This window comes from Drosophila grimshawi, unplaced genomic scaffold, assembly GCF_018153295.1.
Source record: "Drosophila grimshawi isolate 15287-2541.00 unplaced genomic scaffold, ASM1815329v1 contig_1367, whole genome shotgun sequence".
Taxonomy (NCBI): Eukaryota; Metazoa; Arthropoda; class Insecta; order Diptera; family Drosophilidae; genus Drosophila; species Drosophila grimshawi.
Window position 1 is genome coordinate 13,975,205 of NW_025062889.1, and position 14,404 is coordinate 13,989,608.

The window sequence follows — 14,404 nt, forward strand, 5'->3', positions numbered from 1 at the left end:
ATGTTGTTCAACACCAAGAGGTGTAATCACCCTGTATGAAATAAGTTTGTTAAATAATGATTATTAATATAAACTGATAGCAAATGATACACGAACAGACTCGCAAAAAGTAAATTTTCTTTGCAATATGCCATAACATTATGCCCAGCATATGTGCTTCAGGTTGCGAAGTAAATATTTTGCTTAGGTCAAGCGCTGGTCGCGATCAGCATACTAGGCCCTATGTATGCAAAAATAAAGCAAAATGTGTGCGGCGCTTTTACGAAACAGCATTAAATGCTTCAATTTAAGAATAAACACAAGGGCTGTACCCAGATTAAATATATGGTAAGTAATTTGTGGAATTACTCCAAAGCTTGCACAATTTATGAGCAACACTTTATTTCAGCACAAGTGCCGCACGCTGCAAATGGCGCAGCATTGGTTCTGCTGATGTTGAGCGGAATCTGTTGCGAGGCGACAACTTGCCGGATAATTACCAATTGATTTACCGCGCGCCGATGGAGGAATATGTGGCATGGACCAAGAATGTGTCAACTGCCACAGTGACGTTAATTAGCTTGGTTGCCGCCTATCAATTGGCCACAACAATGAGCTTCATGAATATTGCCAAGAAAATTGATATTGCTGTACTTGTTTCAAATGAATCAGACATTTACTTCTTTGCAGCGGGATTTGTGCTAATTAACCTGGCCATTCGCGCATTTGTGGCTAAATATCCGCTGAGGATATACAAAAGTGCCGATAAGTAAGGCATAACTAAAGTGGATATCTGTGTTTGCAACAATTAAGTTGTTAATTTTCTTGTTCTTCAGATATGTGGCCGTCTACGGATCACAATTGCCGCTGGGCACAACTAAGCATTATTTCGAACGAGGCCAAATTTCAGAGTACAAAAATGTGCTGAATCCTTGGAGACACATCATGTTCAAACTAGACAATCGTTCGTCTATGCTTATGATTGATTACTTTAAGACGCCAGCGGAATTTCACCAGTTATTTAAAGAAAGCCAAGACTAACTTTAATTTGTTTATATAATAAAATGAAAGCCTGTTGATTATAGCATAATATATTATTTATCTGCATCCGTTCAGAAATTGTAAATAAATGCGCTGTGTTGCCACATTATTGACGGGGACATTGGCAGCACTGCAACTATCGATTCATACAAACTATCGATATGATGTCAACAATTGAACTCCACGTGCATAGCAAGTGTTTATGCTCGCAGAATGGAGCTTAAAAAAATGAAGCCACTGATAGATACAGAGCCGTCCGCCAATGGGAATGTACCCGGTATTAAGTCGGGAAAGAGACGCAATCCATTCAACACACAACGCTTGAAGGAAGAGAAGGAGCGCAGGCAGAAGAAACGAGCTCGTCTCATCGTGCGCAACATCAGCTACAAATCGACAGATGAAACGCTGCGCGAGCATTTTGGCCAATGGGGCACACTGGAGGATGTGCAAATCCTAAAGCGCGGAGATGGCAAGCTTGTGGGATGCGCCTTTGTGCAATACGAGACCATTAACCAGGCGACAAAGGCTATAGCGCATGCGAACGGCAAAGAAATGCTGGGACGTAAGGTGTTTGTCGATTGGGCCATTGGCAAGGATGAATATGCAGCCAAGCATCTGAAGGATGACGAGCCTGCTGACAAGAAACCCAAGGTGGAGCTCAAGGAGGAGACTGGAGACGAAGAAAATGGTGTCGGAAGCGCTGACGAAGATGAAGATGAGGAGAAGCCTGAAATGGAAATTGGCGACGAAGTAGGAAATGATTCAGTTGCAGAACACGATGATGATGATGAGGAGGAAGAGGAAGATGACGAAGCTGAGGCAGATGACGGTAGCGATGACGATGAAAAGAAGGATAAAAAGGAGCTGAAGGCGAAACTGGAAAATCTGAAACAGGAAAAGCACATTTCCAATGATGTGCAACAGGGATGCACAGTCTTCATAAAGAACGTTCCCTTCGATGCGGAGGATGCGGATCTGCGGAAGGTGTGCCGTAAGTTCGGTGTGGTGAATTATGCGATCATCAATCGGGAATCAGTTTCCGGCCACTCCAAAGGCACTGCCTTTGTTAAGTTTAAGGCCAAGGAGTCAGCGGATCTGTGCCTGCAGGCTGGTACCGAGTTTACCCTGCTGAACGATGTGCTGGATCCACATCCAGCACTCAGTCGGGATGAAATCAAAACGAAGCAAACCAAAGACTCCAAAGATGATGCGGGCAAGGATTCACGTAATCTCTATTTAGCCCGAGAGGGTCTCATTATGGCTAATTCAAAGGCAGCCGACGGCGTGTCCGCCTCCGACATGGCCAGAAGACATGAACTGGAGCAGGTGAAAACGCAGGTGCTTAAGAATCTTAATCGGTAAGTAGTCAGCTATTATTTAATTACTTGCAATTCCCACTAATTCCTTTCCTTCAATTAGCTTCGTTTCCCGCAATCGTCTGTCCATACACAATCTGCCCCTAAACTATGACAACGAGAAGCTCAAGCAGATGGCAACCAGCTACACGGGCTTTCGTCCGCACGAGTGTCGAGTGATGCGGGAACAGAAAGTTACTCCAGAGCATCCGCAGGGCAAGTCGAAAGGATTTGGTTTCCTCTCCTTCGATACGCACCAGCGGGCATTGGCTGCGCTGCGCAAACTGAACAATAATCCCACTATTTTTGGCACACAGCACGTAAGTATATCCTGGATGCAGAGAATATAAGTCATCAGAGATTTGAGCTAAGCTGATTTCTTGTATTTCCCATAGCGACCGATTGTTGCCTTCAGCATTGAGGATCGCGCCGTGCACCGAATAAAAGAAAAACGCAACGAGCGTTCCAAGCAAAACAATCCCACCTACAAGTCCAAGCTGGAGCAGCGCAAGGAACGGCGGGAGCAGCAGCGAAAGGGTCAGAAGCCAACTAAGCCTACAACCATAGCACCACAAAACGATAACAAGGTCAAGCTTCAGAAGCACATAAAAAAACTGGAGGCATCGCGTGCAGCCAAAGCGGAAGGCAAGAAACAGCAGCAGCAAATGGCCAGTGATGTGCAGGGTGACTATGTGGGCACGGCAGCCAAACCGGGCACCTCGTTGCGCATGCGTTCCAAGAAAAAGATCATGGAGCAGGCGTCGGAGCACATGAAGCGCGTGAAGACCGAAAAGCGCAAGCAGAAGAACAAAAAGATACGCGAAACGCATCTGGCGGAGCGCAAGGCAAACAATCGACCCAAACAAGGACGCAAAAACGAAAAGGACGATCTGCGGCCATTGATTAATAAATACAAGAACATGATTAGCGGCAACGAGGGCGGCGGCGGCGTTACTGGCGGGGGCAAAGTGAAGAAACCCAAGCGCACCAAATGGTTCACTGATTGAGCTCCTCCACACGCGACTGTTATGTATATTAGCAATTAGAGATTTAGTCAGAAATGTTTTATAAATGACTGAGAAACCAGTTTGTATGTCGTCCACAACCAGCCGGATATATTTCCATATCCTGTGTCAGCAAACCTCAGAGTTTAATCTGAATTCAATGTGGAATTGTGTGTTGAAAGTGAATAAATTGCATCATAGTCTACTAATGGAAACAAGAGTTTATGCATGTTGTAAATTACAAATTAAGGCTATCATCAGGCTGCCCAATTTCACTAAGCCTCAATAACTATTCCAGCCAGAAGAAGCGTGATCCGTATTTGGCTGGTGGTGTTGGATAATCCGCTGGCAGACCGGGTGTGGCATCTGGATACGATGTGATTGGCTCCTTCTCGGGCGCCTTGCGTGCAGTCTCAATGACCTAAATCACATATTTGTTATAGCAATTCAAATTACCAGAGATAATCACGTAGATTAGCTCACCTTGGCACGCGCAAAATAACCATAGGAAGGACGCTCCCAGTCAAAGTTGTCCTTTACGCACTTGTCAAAGACACCCTGAGTCTTACGGCAACTGCGAATAACAGGGAGATTAGGATTCGATGAGCTGTAAGAAGAAACTAACTGATTGACTTACTGTCCGAAAGCCATTGTTCCGCTGCTCTTGTCCAGGCAAGTTGCGTATTGCATGAACTCCTCATGGCAGCTCTTCTTCACCTTGCGGAAGAAGTCCACGGCACAGCCGGTGACGGCTCGTCCCTCGCCCAGGCAGGCTCGCGGATCATCCAGCTCCTGCCGACAGAGCATAAACTCCTGCAAAAGAGGCACGCAAATCAAATGTAAACAAAACAATCGCCAATCGGTTTTGAGGTTAGGTTATATAACTGATTCTTGATGCCGTTCAACCGGAATACGTATACAAAAACTATATGAAGACATGCAATGCATGTTCTTAACCATGGCTTAAGGCCTCCGACATGGCTTCAATTTCTGGCAAATACTAACATTGTTGGCTGCTTCGCATTGCTTGCCCAAGTGAAAAGCACCAGCGCGCAGTGCAGCCGACGATAGATTCAGCTCCTGTGTGGACAGCTCTGCCTCCTCCGGCAGTGTTGTATTGCTTGTAATGACCATTACGTCGGAGTTGTGCTTTCCGATGCTTTAAATATACAGCAAAGCCGTTTCAATCGCAAACAAATGTGTTTATTTTGTCAGTTTTCGAGTCACAAATCTCGTTTCCAGCCAAAAAAACAGCTGTTTGCTATCGTGTTATCGATAGGCATAACCGTTTCACGCAAGTTCCCAGGCCACTGCGATAACCCCGACACTTGACAATCGATTGCTTTGCACGTTGAAGTGAAATTTAAAATCAAATTTACTCCCAATCTTGTCACAACCATAAAATATAATTTAATCCAATTTTCTCGTATTTTAATTTTATTCTTGCGCTTGTCCATTATAACATAAAATTTATTCGTTAATCTTATACACTTTTCAATTTGATGTCCACTGATGAACTCATTATTCTTATTTCTACTCGTTTCCTTGCTGAGCACATTCGTTATCCAGCAGAGTGCGTCAAGGTTTAAGGAGGACCATGACAATGTGAAGACGCTTAGTTACCCAACCTCCGCCAGGGAGATTGTCAAGGATCTCATTGCTAACTGGAACTCGCCGCTTGTGTATTTAAAGAATCGAGGATATCTCAAGACGCCCCAAATGGGCTTTGAAATGATGCTGGGCGAGAAGCATACAGACGAGGTGATGGCGTCGAAGGATAACAAGAAGATGCAACGAGTGGCACGATCCAGTGAAGAAGCCACCAACGATCTAAGCTACCTTTTTCGCACCCTCTTCTCATCCAGCGACAATAGCGTTTCGGATAAAATAAAATCCAAACTTGGCGTGCCGTGGGACATGAATGCACTCAAAAATTCAGTGCGCTCCGAGGCCCACAAATTTTACGACAATTTCTATGAGAAACGTCATCAGCAAGCATTAAATAGTAAGCAAGGAGAAGACAATACCGATATAGAAAGGCAAGTGGCACAGCTTTACCCATCGCTTGTAATCACACCCAACAAAGAACAAGAAAAATATATTGAGCCCAGCGAACAAGATGTGCACAAGGAACCGAAATTCCTCAATGGCATTGCCAAGCTCCTAACGAGTCGAGCCAAACCTCTTCCACTGCAATTGAAAGAACAGAAAAAAACAGTCCAAGAGGACAATCCAGCTACATAAATCAAGAGGATATTCTTATTTGCAGTTTGCTTTGATTTCATTAAGTTGATTCAATTCTTTATATCCATTATACTTTGAAATTTAAACACCTTCGATTAACTAGCAAAATAACAAATTGACGAGCCCTCAAAACCAGACAGTGGGAGCAGAGATGGGGAACAGAGCAGAACAGCAAAGCCAACTAATGCAAATTCATGGCTATCATTAGCAGCAATTAATTAAAACTAGTTTTTATTTGAGCCCAAACAACAAACGGGGCCAGTGTATAAAAAGCTGATGCCATTCTGATTCTTGTAGAAATTCATAGAACTTGCACAACATGTTGAGTCCTGTGAGTAACGATTGTTTTCTTGTGTATAGAATTAAGGAACTGATTGTGCAAATCCTTGAATCCCTAGAAACTGCTCATCTGGGCCTGCTTCCTACTGTTCATCGGTCTGGTCAGTGCCATAAGCCCCGGCTTGCTGAAGGAAGTCAGTCAACAGAATCAGAATGGTGCGAGCCAGCACAAGCATGAGATTAAGGTGGACAATGGCAGCAAGACATCCGCCCAGGGCAATGTGAATGGTCATACTCATGTACGAGTCACCCGTACGGCCGATTCTACCGGATTTCATCCACACATCAATTAAACCCTATTAGCAAAATTCGTTTGACTTGTTTACGAAAAAATCAAAAAACACAAATTAATAAAAAAAAAAACAAAATAAAAAATAATGAAAGCAATATTCAAAATTCCACAGAAAAAAGTAAGAACATTGCAGTCGTACATAAACGATTGAAAACTACTCTGTTCGTAGCGTAATATATATGTATATTTGGGAAAAGTTCATTTTCTTTATGAGCATAACGCATTTACATAAAACTATAAAAAATGTTAAAAATCAAAGATAAATTAATATTCAGTTATATAAATGAGTTAGCCAGCAATCGACCTTTCACATTTATGATCTGCTTTAAAACTGTATTTGGTAGAAAGGTTTCACTGGTTCCACAGCCAATATAATTCACTCTTAAATAATTTGTTAATCAAATTTAAAGTAATATCTATAATCTCTAAACTCAATTAGAATAAATTATCTTGTTTACAACTTCGAAATAATAATATTTTGATATGGTCTCAATCGTAAACATTGTTTATGTGAAAACGTGATAGGTGGTTTGTGTATACTCTATTCTCTTCGGAGTCCAGAGTACACAATCGAAATGTGATACAATTTAATGAAGGTAACCGTTCAAATTTATGGGACTCATTACATTTAAAATGAATATACAAGGCAGGTACAATATATTTATATAATCCTATATGTACTAATATATGCTATGTATAATATCGACTGGTTCAGCGGATTTGGGTATAAAAGCCTTTGGCTAATTGCAGTTGATACCAGAAAACGCAGCATGTACAAATACGTAAGTTGATACTGTTGTCACGACATTGAATGGTATAATTGCCACGCCCTTTTTTGAAGGCAATCCTTATTGTGGGCATGCTAATCGCCGCCAGTTTGGCCCACGACGATGACGCCCATGCGAAGGCACACGAGACAAAGAAGCAGGATGCCCATGGCAACTTTGCGTACAGCTTTGACGTGACCAACGGGATTGGGGCAAAGGAGGAGGGCGATGAGCACAATCATGTGCACGGCGAGTATCATTTTATGTCGAAGGAGGGCATTCCCATTGCGATAACCTATACAGCCGATGAGAACGGATATCAGGCGCATGGCGACGCGGTGCCAACGCCGCCGCCCATCCCAGCGGCCATACTCGAGTCGCTGGCCTACATTAAGTCGCATCCACCGCACAAGGAAGAGCCGAAGTCACACCCGGCCAGCTCACATGGACACGGTAAACATTAAGCAGTCCGATTTGCATTTCCGCCCCTCTGTTTGCCGCACATTCAATTGCAATTGGATGCGTCTCCATCAGTTGGACATAAAAATAAAACTTTACGACGCAAGATTTTCTCTGAAATGTTCTATGTTAAGTGTAAGGGGGAAAGGAAGGGGTTGAGTGCGTGTCACGCGTCCAACTCTATGACCAAAGTTCCCATTCCACTTCGGCAAGTCCATAAAATACGCATTGTCATATTAGGTTGTACATGGAGCGTGGTGGGTGGGGGGTGGTAGCCGGAAGGGATGGCCATGGAAGCCATTGTAAATGTTATATTCAAATGCAAGGAGATTTCATTGTTCGTCCTGAATGGATACCCATGTTGAACACGTTCAGGAAGTGACAACTTAATGGAATACCAAAAGCTCTCAGGGGATGTATAGGGCTTATCCGGGTCCTTCCACTTCCATAACTTTGACAAAACTGAACCGATTTTCACCAGGAATTTATTGTTGGTCATCGTTTACCCTTAAAATTGATTTGACTTACAAATTTTATTAATTCCGGAAAGGTTTTGATTTTTTCTTTATTTACTTTTATTAAATTAACAAACGGACAAATTGCATACCAAAATTTAATGATTCCATTTCTGACATCAAAATGATTATATTTGTACAAATTTTAATATCATGTCAAAAGGTGACCGATTCTTGCAAGGCATATCATTTTGGTAATCGTTATTTCTGTGGATTGAGCCAACTAAGTCAACGCCAGTAAGTTGAAAAATGTATTCTGTAAATTTGTTGAATCGATATCTGGTATGAAAGTTAGTCTATTATAATTATTAATTAAAACTCGTTTTTATTTGAGCTCAAGCAACAAACGGGGCCAGTCTATAAAAAGCTGATGACACTCTGATATTTGTTGAAATTCACAGAACTTGCACAACATGTTGAATCATGTGAGTAACGATTGTTTTCTTTTGTATAGAATTAAGGAACTGATTGTGCAAATCCTTGAATCCCTAGAAACTGCTCAACTGCGCCTGCTTCCTACTGTTCCTCGGTCTGGTCAGTGCCATAGACCCCGTCCTGCTGAAGCACGTCAATCAACAGAATCTCGATGGTGCAGGCCAGTACAAGCATGAGATTGAGGTGGACAATGGCATCAAGACATCCGCCCAGGGCAATGTGAATGGTATTCAAGGTGAATACTTTTTGCCCGCCGAGGATGGTCAGCCTCCCGTACGAGTCACCTACACGGCCGATTCTACCGGATTTCATCCACACATCAATTAAACTTGCTTACGCATAAATAACCCCATATTTGCAGTCTTCTCACAACCAATTCATTCGAAATATGGCTTCCAAAATTATCTGAATCTTAAAACCTTTGTTAAAGCTTAAATGCTTAAAGTGCTTAACTAATCTAAATTTAAAAAAAAAACGTAAGTTGAAAGGAAATTAGACTTTACTTTAAATGCAATAAAAAATAAAAAATGCAGTCTTTACAATTTGGCAGGGGTGCGTGCCAGCTCCATGTCTAGCGAGGGTGAATTTACCAGTTTGCGCACCATATCAAACTTAGGATTGTTCTTATCACGCACCAGATCGAAGATGACGCTTTCGCTGGTTGTTATCACACAGCCCGCCTGGCGCAAGCGTTCCAGAGCCAAGTCACGATCCTGTTTGAGGCGAGAGCAGCAGCAATCGGCAACAATGTACACATTTATGTCCTGTTCCCGCAGATCGATCGCAGTTTGTTCAATGCAGATGTGTGACTGCGCAAAAACAAGGATTGGATTTGATGAGAAACTAAGCGGATAATCTAAATAATGTAGACAACCTCAAGTCCGTACAGGACTACATCCTGTGGTTTTTCGCCAAAGATTTCTTTAATAGCGCTCTTCATCTGGGGCGTCATCATGCTAAAGTAGGTTTTATCAATAACGAATTTGGCATGATTTACGTCCAGCTCGGCCACAGTTTTCCCCAGTTTCTCTGGATAATGTTCCGTGACAAGCAATGGCACATCGAGAGCTTTTCCCGCCTTCGTCTGCAAATCGAATTAGTTTAATCTTTCGCTTAAGATAAGATACTTGCTACTGTGCAGCTACAAAGTTCACTTGCCAGCTTGTCCACATTTTTAATCATATTGTCGAAGAGCGGCATGCCGGGACGAAACTTTTCCTGAATATCGCACAGCAGAAAAAGCGTTTTTTTCGGGTTTAGGTGACAGCGTCTGAAGGCCATTTTTAGTTAATTTACTTCAACTAATTGGATTACATGAAACGAGGTAAATGATAAACATAATTAGATCGCATACTCAACTATGAGCACAACAAATGCTAGGCAAAACACAAGTAAAGACAGTATTATCTAACACAATCAGCAGCTATTTAATTACTCGAAAAGCATATTAAATATCTCACATCTGCTGTTAGGCACAAAGTTCCTCGAGGAGTGATTTTCCAATAAGCAAAGACAGCTGTTTCTTTTGCGATACGAAACGGTTAACCAATATCGATAATTATTTTAAAGACTATCGTTTTTAAGAGTTGCCACACTGGTTATTAAAGTTGAAAATTGAGATCGCTAGCGGTTAAGTGAAATTGCATAAATTGTGGTTGACAGAAGGGACGGAATACTAACCGTTTTAGTTCACTTAAATCCAAAAAGTGTATTTCATGCAGTTTTTATTTTGTATAATGGATTAGATAGCACTTAAGAAACAGTCGTTTATTAAATGCAGCCCAATGGACTTAAGCCAAGCCAGACTCATGCCCACAAAGTAAACAGCCAATAGGCATAGAGTAAACATTTATCAACACCCTCCACTAATCTTAAATCCCAGACAACCCTCACAGCCATTTTGTGGCACACTCAACTTGGGACTCGAGCTCCCAAAACCCCACGTGGCAATTAAACTAAATTGTGTGGACCCAGACAAAACTGCGCACACAGGTAGCTGATTTATATTCATAAGCCAGCAGAACAGCTGTGGGGCATTTCTGAATTCCGGATACTATATAAGCCAGACATTGTACGTTGGGAGGCATTTATAATTGAATTCCTTAATACAAAACAACCCCAACCACCCAGTCTTCGACAAAGCATTATAGTAATGAAGCCACAGTCAATTTCAATAACGCAATCAAATGCGTGCAATTTCAAAAACCACAAAACCCAAAACGAAATGCGTACCAAAATCCATTGACCATTGCCCAGCGATATACGCACTCTGCAGGCTCCATGTTGGAGTGTTTTTTATATTTTTTTTTTCGGATAACTTTGGATAACTTTGGCATGCCTGACACGTAGTTTTCGATGGCATACCGCTCCCTGGACTTGCCAACGCCTTGATAATGGAATGGCAATGGCCATTGCCCGCATTCACCCTCTGCCCAACACATCCTGTCTGTGTAAGTCGCATGCATATTTCAGCAATTTACGCTACCTTTTCCCCTTTTCTTTTTGGGCTACAGCTTCGGTTAGATGGGCGTGGCTAAGCTGTTAACCATCTATGAGTACAGTTCGCAGCAATTCTGGCTGCGTACATTATTTATAAGCCTCCAAACTTGCGGGCGCTGCAATTTAAAAGACCGAGTGTGCCACTCAACATCGTTACAAAGTTTCATCCGGAACTGAACGTGGACACTTGGCTTTTCTTGCTGAGTAGCCATTTTGCAAAAAAACATATTCAATTCGATACAGTCCAGCTTACTTAGGATGAACTGCGCGGGCCGATATAAAATGTCTCTCAACTGTTTAACTTCAAATTAATTTATTGACTCGTTTTGCTACAAAAATAAGGAAAAGCATTTGTTCAGCTTATTTTTAAAAATTTTTAGAATGCTTTTATGATTGTTTACAATATTTATTTAAATTTACTTCTAAAGATCACACTTTAATAGAGGCAATAAAACCCATTTATCCAAGCCTTTCGTTATTGACATGTTCTTCTGTATTTACGCACACTCAATAGGTATATCTATATATACATATGTGCGTGTGTGTGTGTGTGTTTAGATGAGTGTATATCTGTATTCATAGCGCCACACGCTAGTCAAAGCCATTTTGGGTTTTCAATTTCAACGCCATTTTCGCTTCAATGCGTTGAAAGTAATTTGCATTTTATATTTGGTTTTATTGTCCCCAACAAGCGATGAGATGTTGGCAATTTTTACAGCTCATCGCTGCCTGCTCTGCCAGGTTGGAATCGAGAGGTGATAATGCTAATAATAAATTGACTCAATTGCCACAACAATATTGACAACAGCAACAGCAACAGCTAGAGTAGTAAGAGCAACCAGCAACAATTCATTTGCAGCACAAATTTCGAAATTTGAAAAAAACAATTCAAGTCAATTCGCAAATGTTTTGTACTGTCTGCAACTTGCACAGTTACTCTAACAAAAACACACACATATATATATATATATATATATATATATACATATGATTTCACTCTGGGTGCTTGTGTGTGTGTGTATTTTTATGTGATTTTTCCACTCAAGAACTTTTAGAAATGGAAATGGCAATGGAAATGGGCAAAGCTCCCTCAAGCGCAAAAGTGGGAAGCAAAATGTTATGGCATTTATTTACAGTACACAAGGATTCAAGCATTATAGTAATGTGTGTATATATGTATATATATATATATATATGTATATTTATTTATCTACATATGTGATGTATATATGATGCAATTTATTCAATGAAATGTAAATGCGACTCAATTGTAGTTTATTTTGTAGTAATTCTTGATTGCACAATAAGCAAAAGTCATTTAATTTCGATTGTGCTCTCTTATTTACCCCATTTCCCCTTTGCCATTTTCAATTTGCATATTGCTCTAGGCGTCCAGCAACTACACACGAGAACAACAATATGGGATTTGGCATATGTCTGACTTCTAAGCAACAAAAGTCAGTCTTGAGTTCAACATGGAAAGACACTTTGTGCTTTGTGGCTTTTCAACGCTTTTGATAGATGTGCAAAACTTTTGTTTCGACACTGTGCACATGGGAAGGCGCAGCATATACAAATATATTTATATATATATATATATAACATATATATATATATATATTTATACATATGTATATTGGCACTAAATGTCAACCCCTTTAATTCCACATTTATTCGCTGCTCCGATGCCACAGTTTGCTCCCAGACTTTTTTGTTTATCAACGACTTTCAAATTGGAAACCAACTGATATGCCAAACTACGCACGTGGCGCTCCCCGCAACACCCTTTAGTGTTGCCCTTAATGCCCCTTATAGTCAGTTCTTTATACATATGAAGACATGCTGGCATTTTGCGTAGGCAGCTTCTATAGCTAATGCTTGTCACGTTTGGCTCCAACATTTGACAAGGCAAATTCGACATACGAAAAAAGTGCAACAACAACAACAACAACCACAATTGGAAAACGAAAACAAAAGAGATCACACAAAAGGCTGCTGTGATGTGTGTGTGTGTGTTTATGTATATTGACATACCCTAGAGATACCCTGTATTTCATATGGGCTTAATGAATATTAAATTTCTTTCGGCATGCTGATCGTGTGTAGTGCGTAAGTAGCAATGGGTTGACTTACACCCAGCAAATACTCTGTACTAAATAACAGCTGAATTATTCAAACGTTGACCTTACAGCTAATTTGAAACGGGAATAAGTCTGATTAAAGGGGAAGCCCAAGAGTAGGCTATGCATTTTAAGCAGTAAATTTATAATTGCAACCCTAAATAAATAAGATCAATCTTTTGAAACAATTTAATTATTAATACACATATAACCCATTTTTGATTGCTTAGTTCCAGGACATCGCGAATAATACAACCAAAAATCTACACGTTGCTTGAAAAGCAAAAAAAAAAAAAAAGAGCAAATGATTTTCACAGGTGAATTGGAAAGCGCGTAATGTTGTAATGTTTGACTTGCCAGCGGGCACGTGTTTCTCCCCTATCGCACGAACCCAGCCCCCCCCCGCGCTGTCCCCCACACACCTACCTGGCCGTACTTTTAGAAGCACTTTCAGCTATAGCTCACATGTCGCAGCGTGTGAAGTCAAGCAAAACGGCAGCCGGGGCACAGTGGTAGTGGAAAGTCGATGTCGACATTGACGTTGACGCACGTGGCGTATGCGTAACGCGACGCGCCACTTTTGCAAATTGGATGAAAATCTTTGGCTTTTCAGCGCCGCCGTCAAAGGCTACAGCGAAACCTTTCGTGGATGCATTCGCCTGTAAATTGACATGTTTTGATGCTGGCATCCCCTGACTGGGCTGACTTGGCCTCAGAATGCCGGGCCAAGCCAAGTCGAGCCGAGCCCGGCTGCAATTTGTGATCTCAGTTTGTCACAGTTTGCAGCCCTAAACAACATAAATAAAAAGTTACCCCAAGCTCATTCGTCATGCCCACCCATCCACATTAAAAAGGCAACTGGCAACATAAAACTTATGGCAGCACCTACGCACGAGACGCACAGCAGACCACTGAAGGGGGGAGCAGAAGGAGCAGAAGTAGCAGTTAGGTCCGCCGTCCACACAAGTTTTGCCGGGTCCGGCTTTTTACTCCTTTGTGGACTTTTGGATTATGTTGTAAACTTTTCAGTTGCGTTACTCGCATAAGAAATAAAACAAATTCGAGTTTCAAGTTTCAGGCCAAAAATGTTTAAGCCGAAATGCTTAGTTTGTTGAGGCAAGAGTTTGTAGTGTGGGCTCTACCTTAAACAACTACTTGCCATATGCTACAAAAGACCTGGCAAATATATTATACTCACACACACACACACACACACACACACAGACACAAGCACTCCAGCACAGGTCGTCGTCGTCGTTGTAATTCTTGACAGCAGCTGTTTGTCGTTTTTTATGGCCACAAAGAGAAGCAGACACGTTAAAGCATGGTCGAAAGCTTAAAGCGCTTCAGACTGC

The 14,404-nt window shown here is 41.6% G+C and overlaps 8 protein-coding genes across 8 annotated transcripts; 6 read left to right on the forward strand and 2 right to left on the reverse strand.

Moving 5' to 3' along the window:
* The first annotated feature begins 149 nt into the window (after nt 1–149).
* On the forward strand, nt 150–1,063 carry LOC6561142. The gene is made up of 3 exons (XM_001986764.2): nt 150–327; nt 389–748; nt 816–1,063. Exons 1-3 carry the CDS (start codon nt 245–247, stop codon nt 1,018–1,020), a joined length of 648 nt encoding a protein of 215 aa, XP_001986800.1. The 5' UTR covers nt 150–244; the 3' UTR covers nt 1,021–1,063.
* Nucleotides 1,064–1,205: 142 nt separating this feature from the next.
* Nucleotides 1,206–3,594, forward strand: LOC6561273 (RNA-binding protein 28). The gene is made up of 3 exons (XM_001986765.2): nt 1,206–2,378; nt 2,440–2,695; nt 2,771–3,594. The coding sequence occupies exons 1-3, from the start codon at nt 1,234–1,236 to the stop codon at nt 3,380–3,382; spliced, it is 2,013 nt and encodes a 670-aa protein (XP_001986801.2). The 5' UTR covers nt 1,206–1,233; the 3' UTR covers nt 3,383–3,594.
* On the reverse strand, nt 3,583–4,657 carry LOC6561274 (NADH dehydrogenase [ubiquinone] 1 alpha subcomplex subunit 8). The gene is made up of 4 exons (XM_001986766.3): nt 4,385–4,657; nt 4,017–4,192; nt 3,863–3,953; nt 3,583–3,800 (listed from the first exon to the last, which is right to left on the reverse strand). The coding sequence occupies exons 1-4, from the start codon at nt 4,511–4,513 to the stop codon at nt 3,669–3,671; spliced, it is 528 nt and encodes a 175-aa protein (XP_001986802.1). The 5' UTR covers nt 4,514–4,657; the 3' UTR covers nt 3,583–3,668.
* A 234-nt stretch (nt 4,658–4,891) lies between these two features.
* On the forward strand, nt 4,892–5,623 carry LOC6561262. The gene has a single exon (XM_001986767.3). The coding sequence runs from the start codon at nt 4,892–4,894 to the stop codon at nt 5,621–5,623; it is 732 nt and encodes a 243-aa protein (XP_001986803.1).
* A 263-nt stretch (nt 5,624–5,886) lies between these two features.
* On the forward strand, nt 5,887–6,317 carry LOC6561263. The gene is made up of 2 exons (XM_001986768.2): nt 5,887–5,954; nt 6,022–6,317. Exons 1-2 carry the CDS (start codon nt 5,943–5,945, stop codon nt 6,253–6,255), a joined length of 246 nt encoding a protein of 81 aa, XP_001986804.1. The 5' UTR covers nt 5,887–5,942; the 3' UTR covers nt 6,256–6,317.
* A 707-nt stretch (nt 6,318–7,024) lies between these two features.
* On the forward strand, nt 7,025–7,485 carry LOC6560863 (pupal cuticle protein Edg-78E). Its single transcript, XM_001986769.1, has 2 exons — nt 7,025–7,036; nt 7,096–7,485. Exons 1-2 carry the CDS (start codon nt 7,025–7,027, stop codon nt 7,483–7,485), a joined length of 402 nt encoding a protein of 133 aa, XP_001986805.1.
* A 688-nt stretch (nt 7,486–8,173) lies between these two features.
* LOC6560864 (pupal cuticle protein Edg-78E) lies at nt 8,174–8,957 on the forward strand. Its single transcript, XM_001986770.3, has 3 exons — nt 8,174–8,232; nt 8,330–8,420; nt 8,488–8,957. Exons 2-3 carry the CDS (start codon nt 8,409–8,411, stop codon nt 8,755–8,757), a joined length of 282 nt encoding a protein of 93 aa, XP_001986806.1. The 5' UTR covers nt 8,174–8,232; nt 8,330–8,408; the 3' UTR covers nt 8,758–8,957.
* LOC6561176 (isochorismatase domain-containing protein 1) lies at nt 8,912–9,918 on the reverse strand. Its single transcript, XM_001986771.2, has 4 exons — nt 9,891–9,918; nt 9,589–9,731; nt 9,305–9,514; nt 8,912–9,239 (listed from the first exon to the last, which is right to left on the reverse strand). Exons 2-4 carry the CDS (start codon nt 9,709–9,711, stop codon nt 8,967–8,969), a joined length of 606 nt encoding a protein of 201 aa, XP_001986807.1. The 5' UTR covers nt 9,712–9,731; nt 9,891–9,918; the 3' UTR covers nt 8,912–8,966.
* Between the last annotated feature and the right edge of the window lie 4,486 nt (nt 9,919–14,404).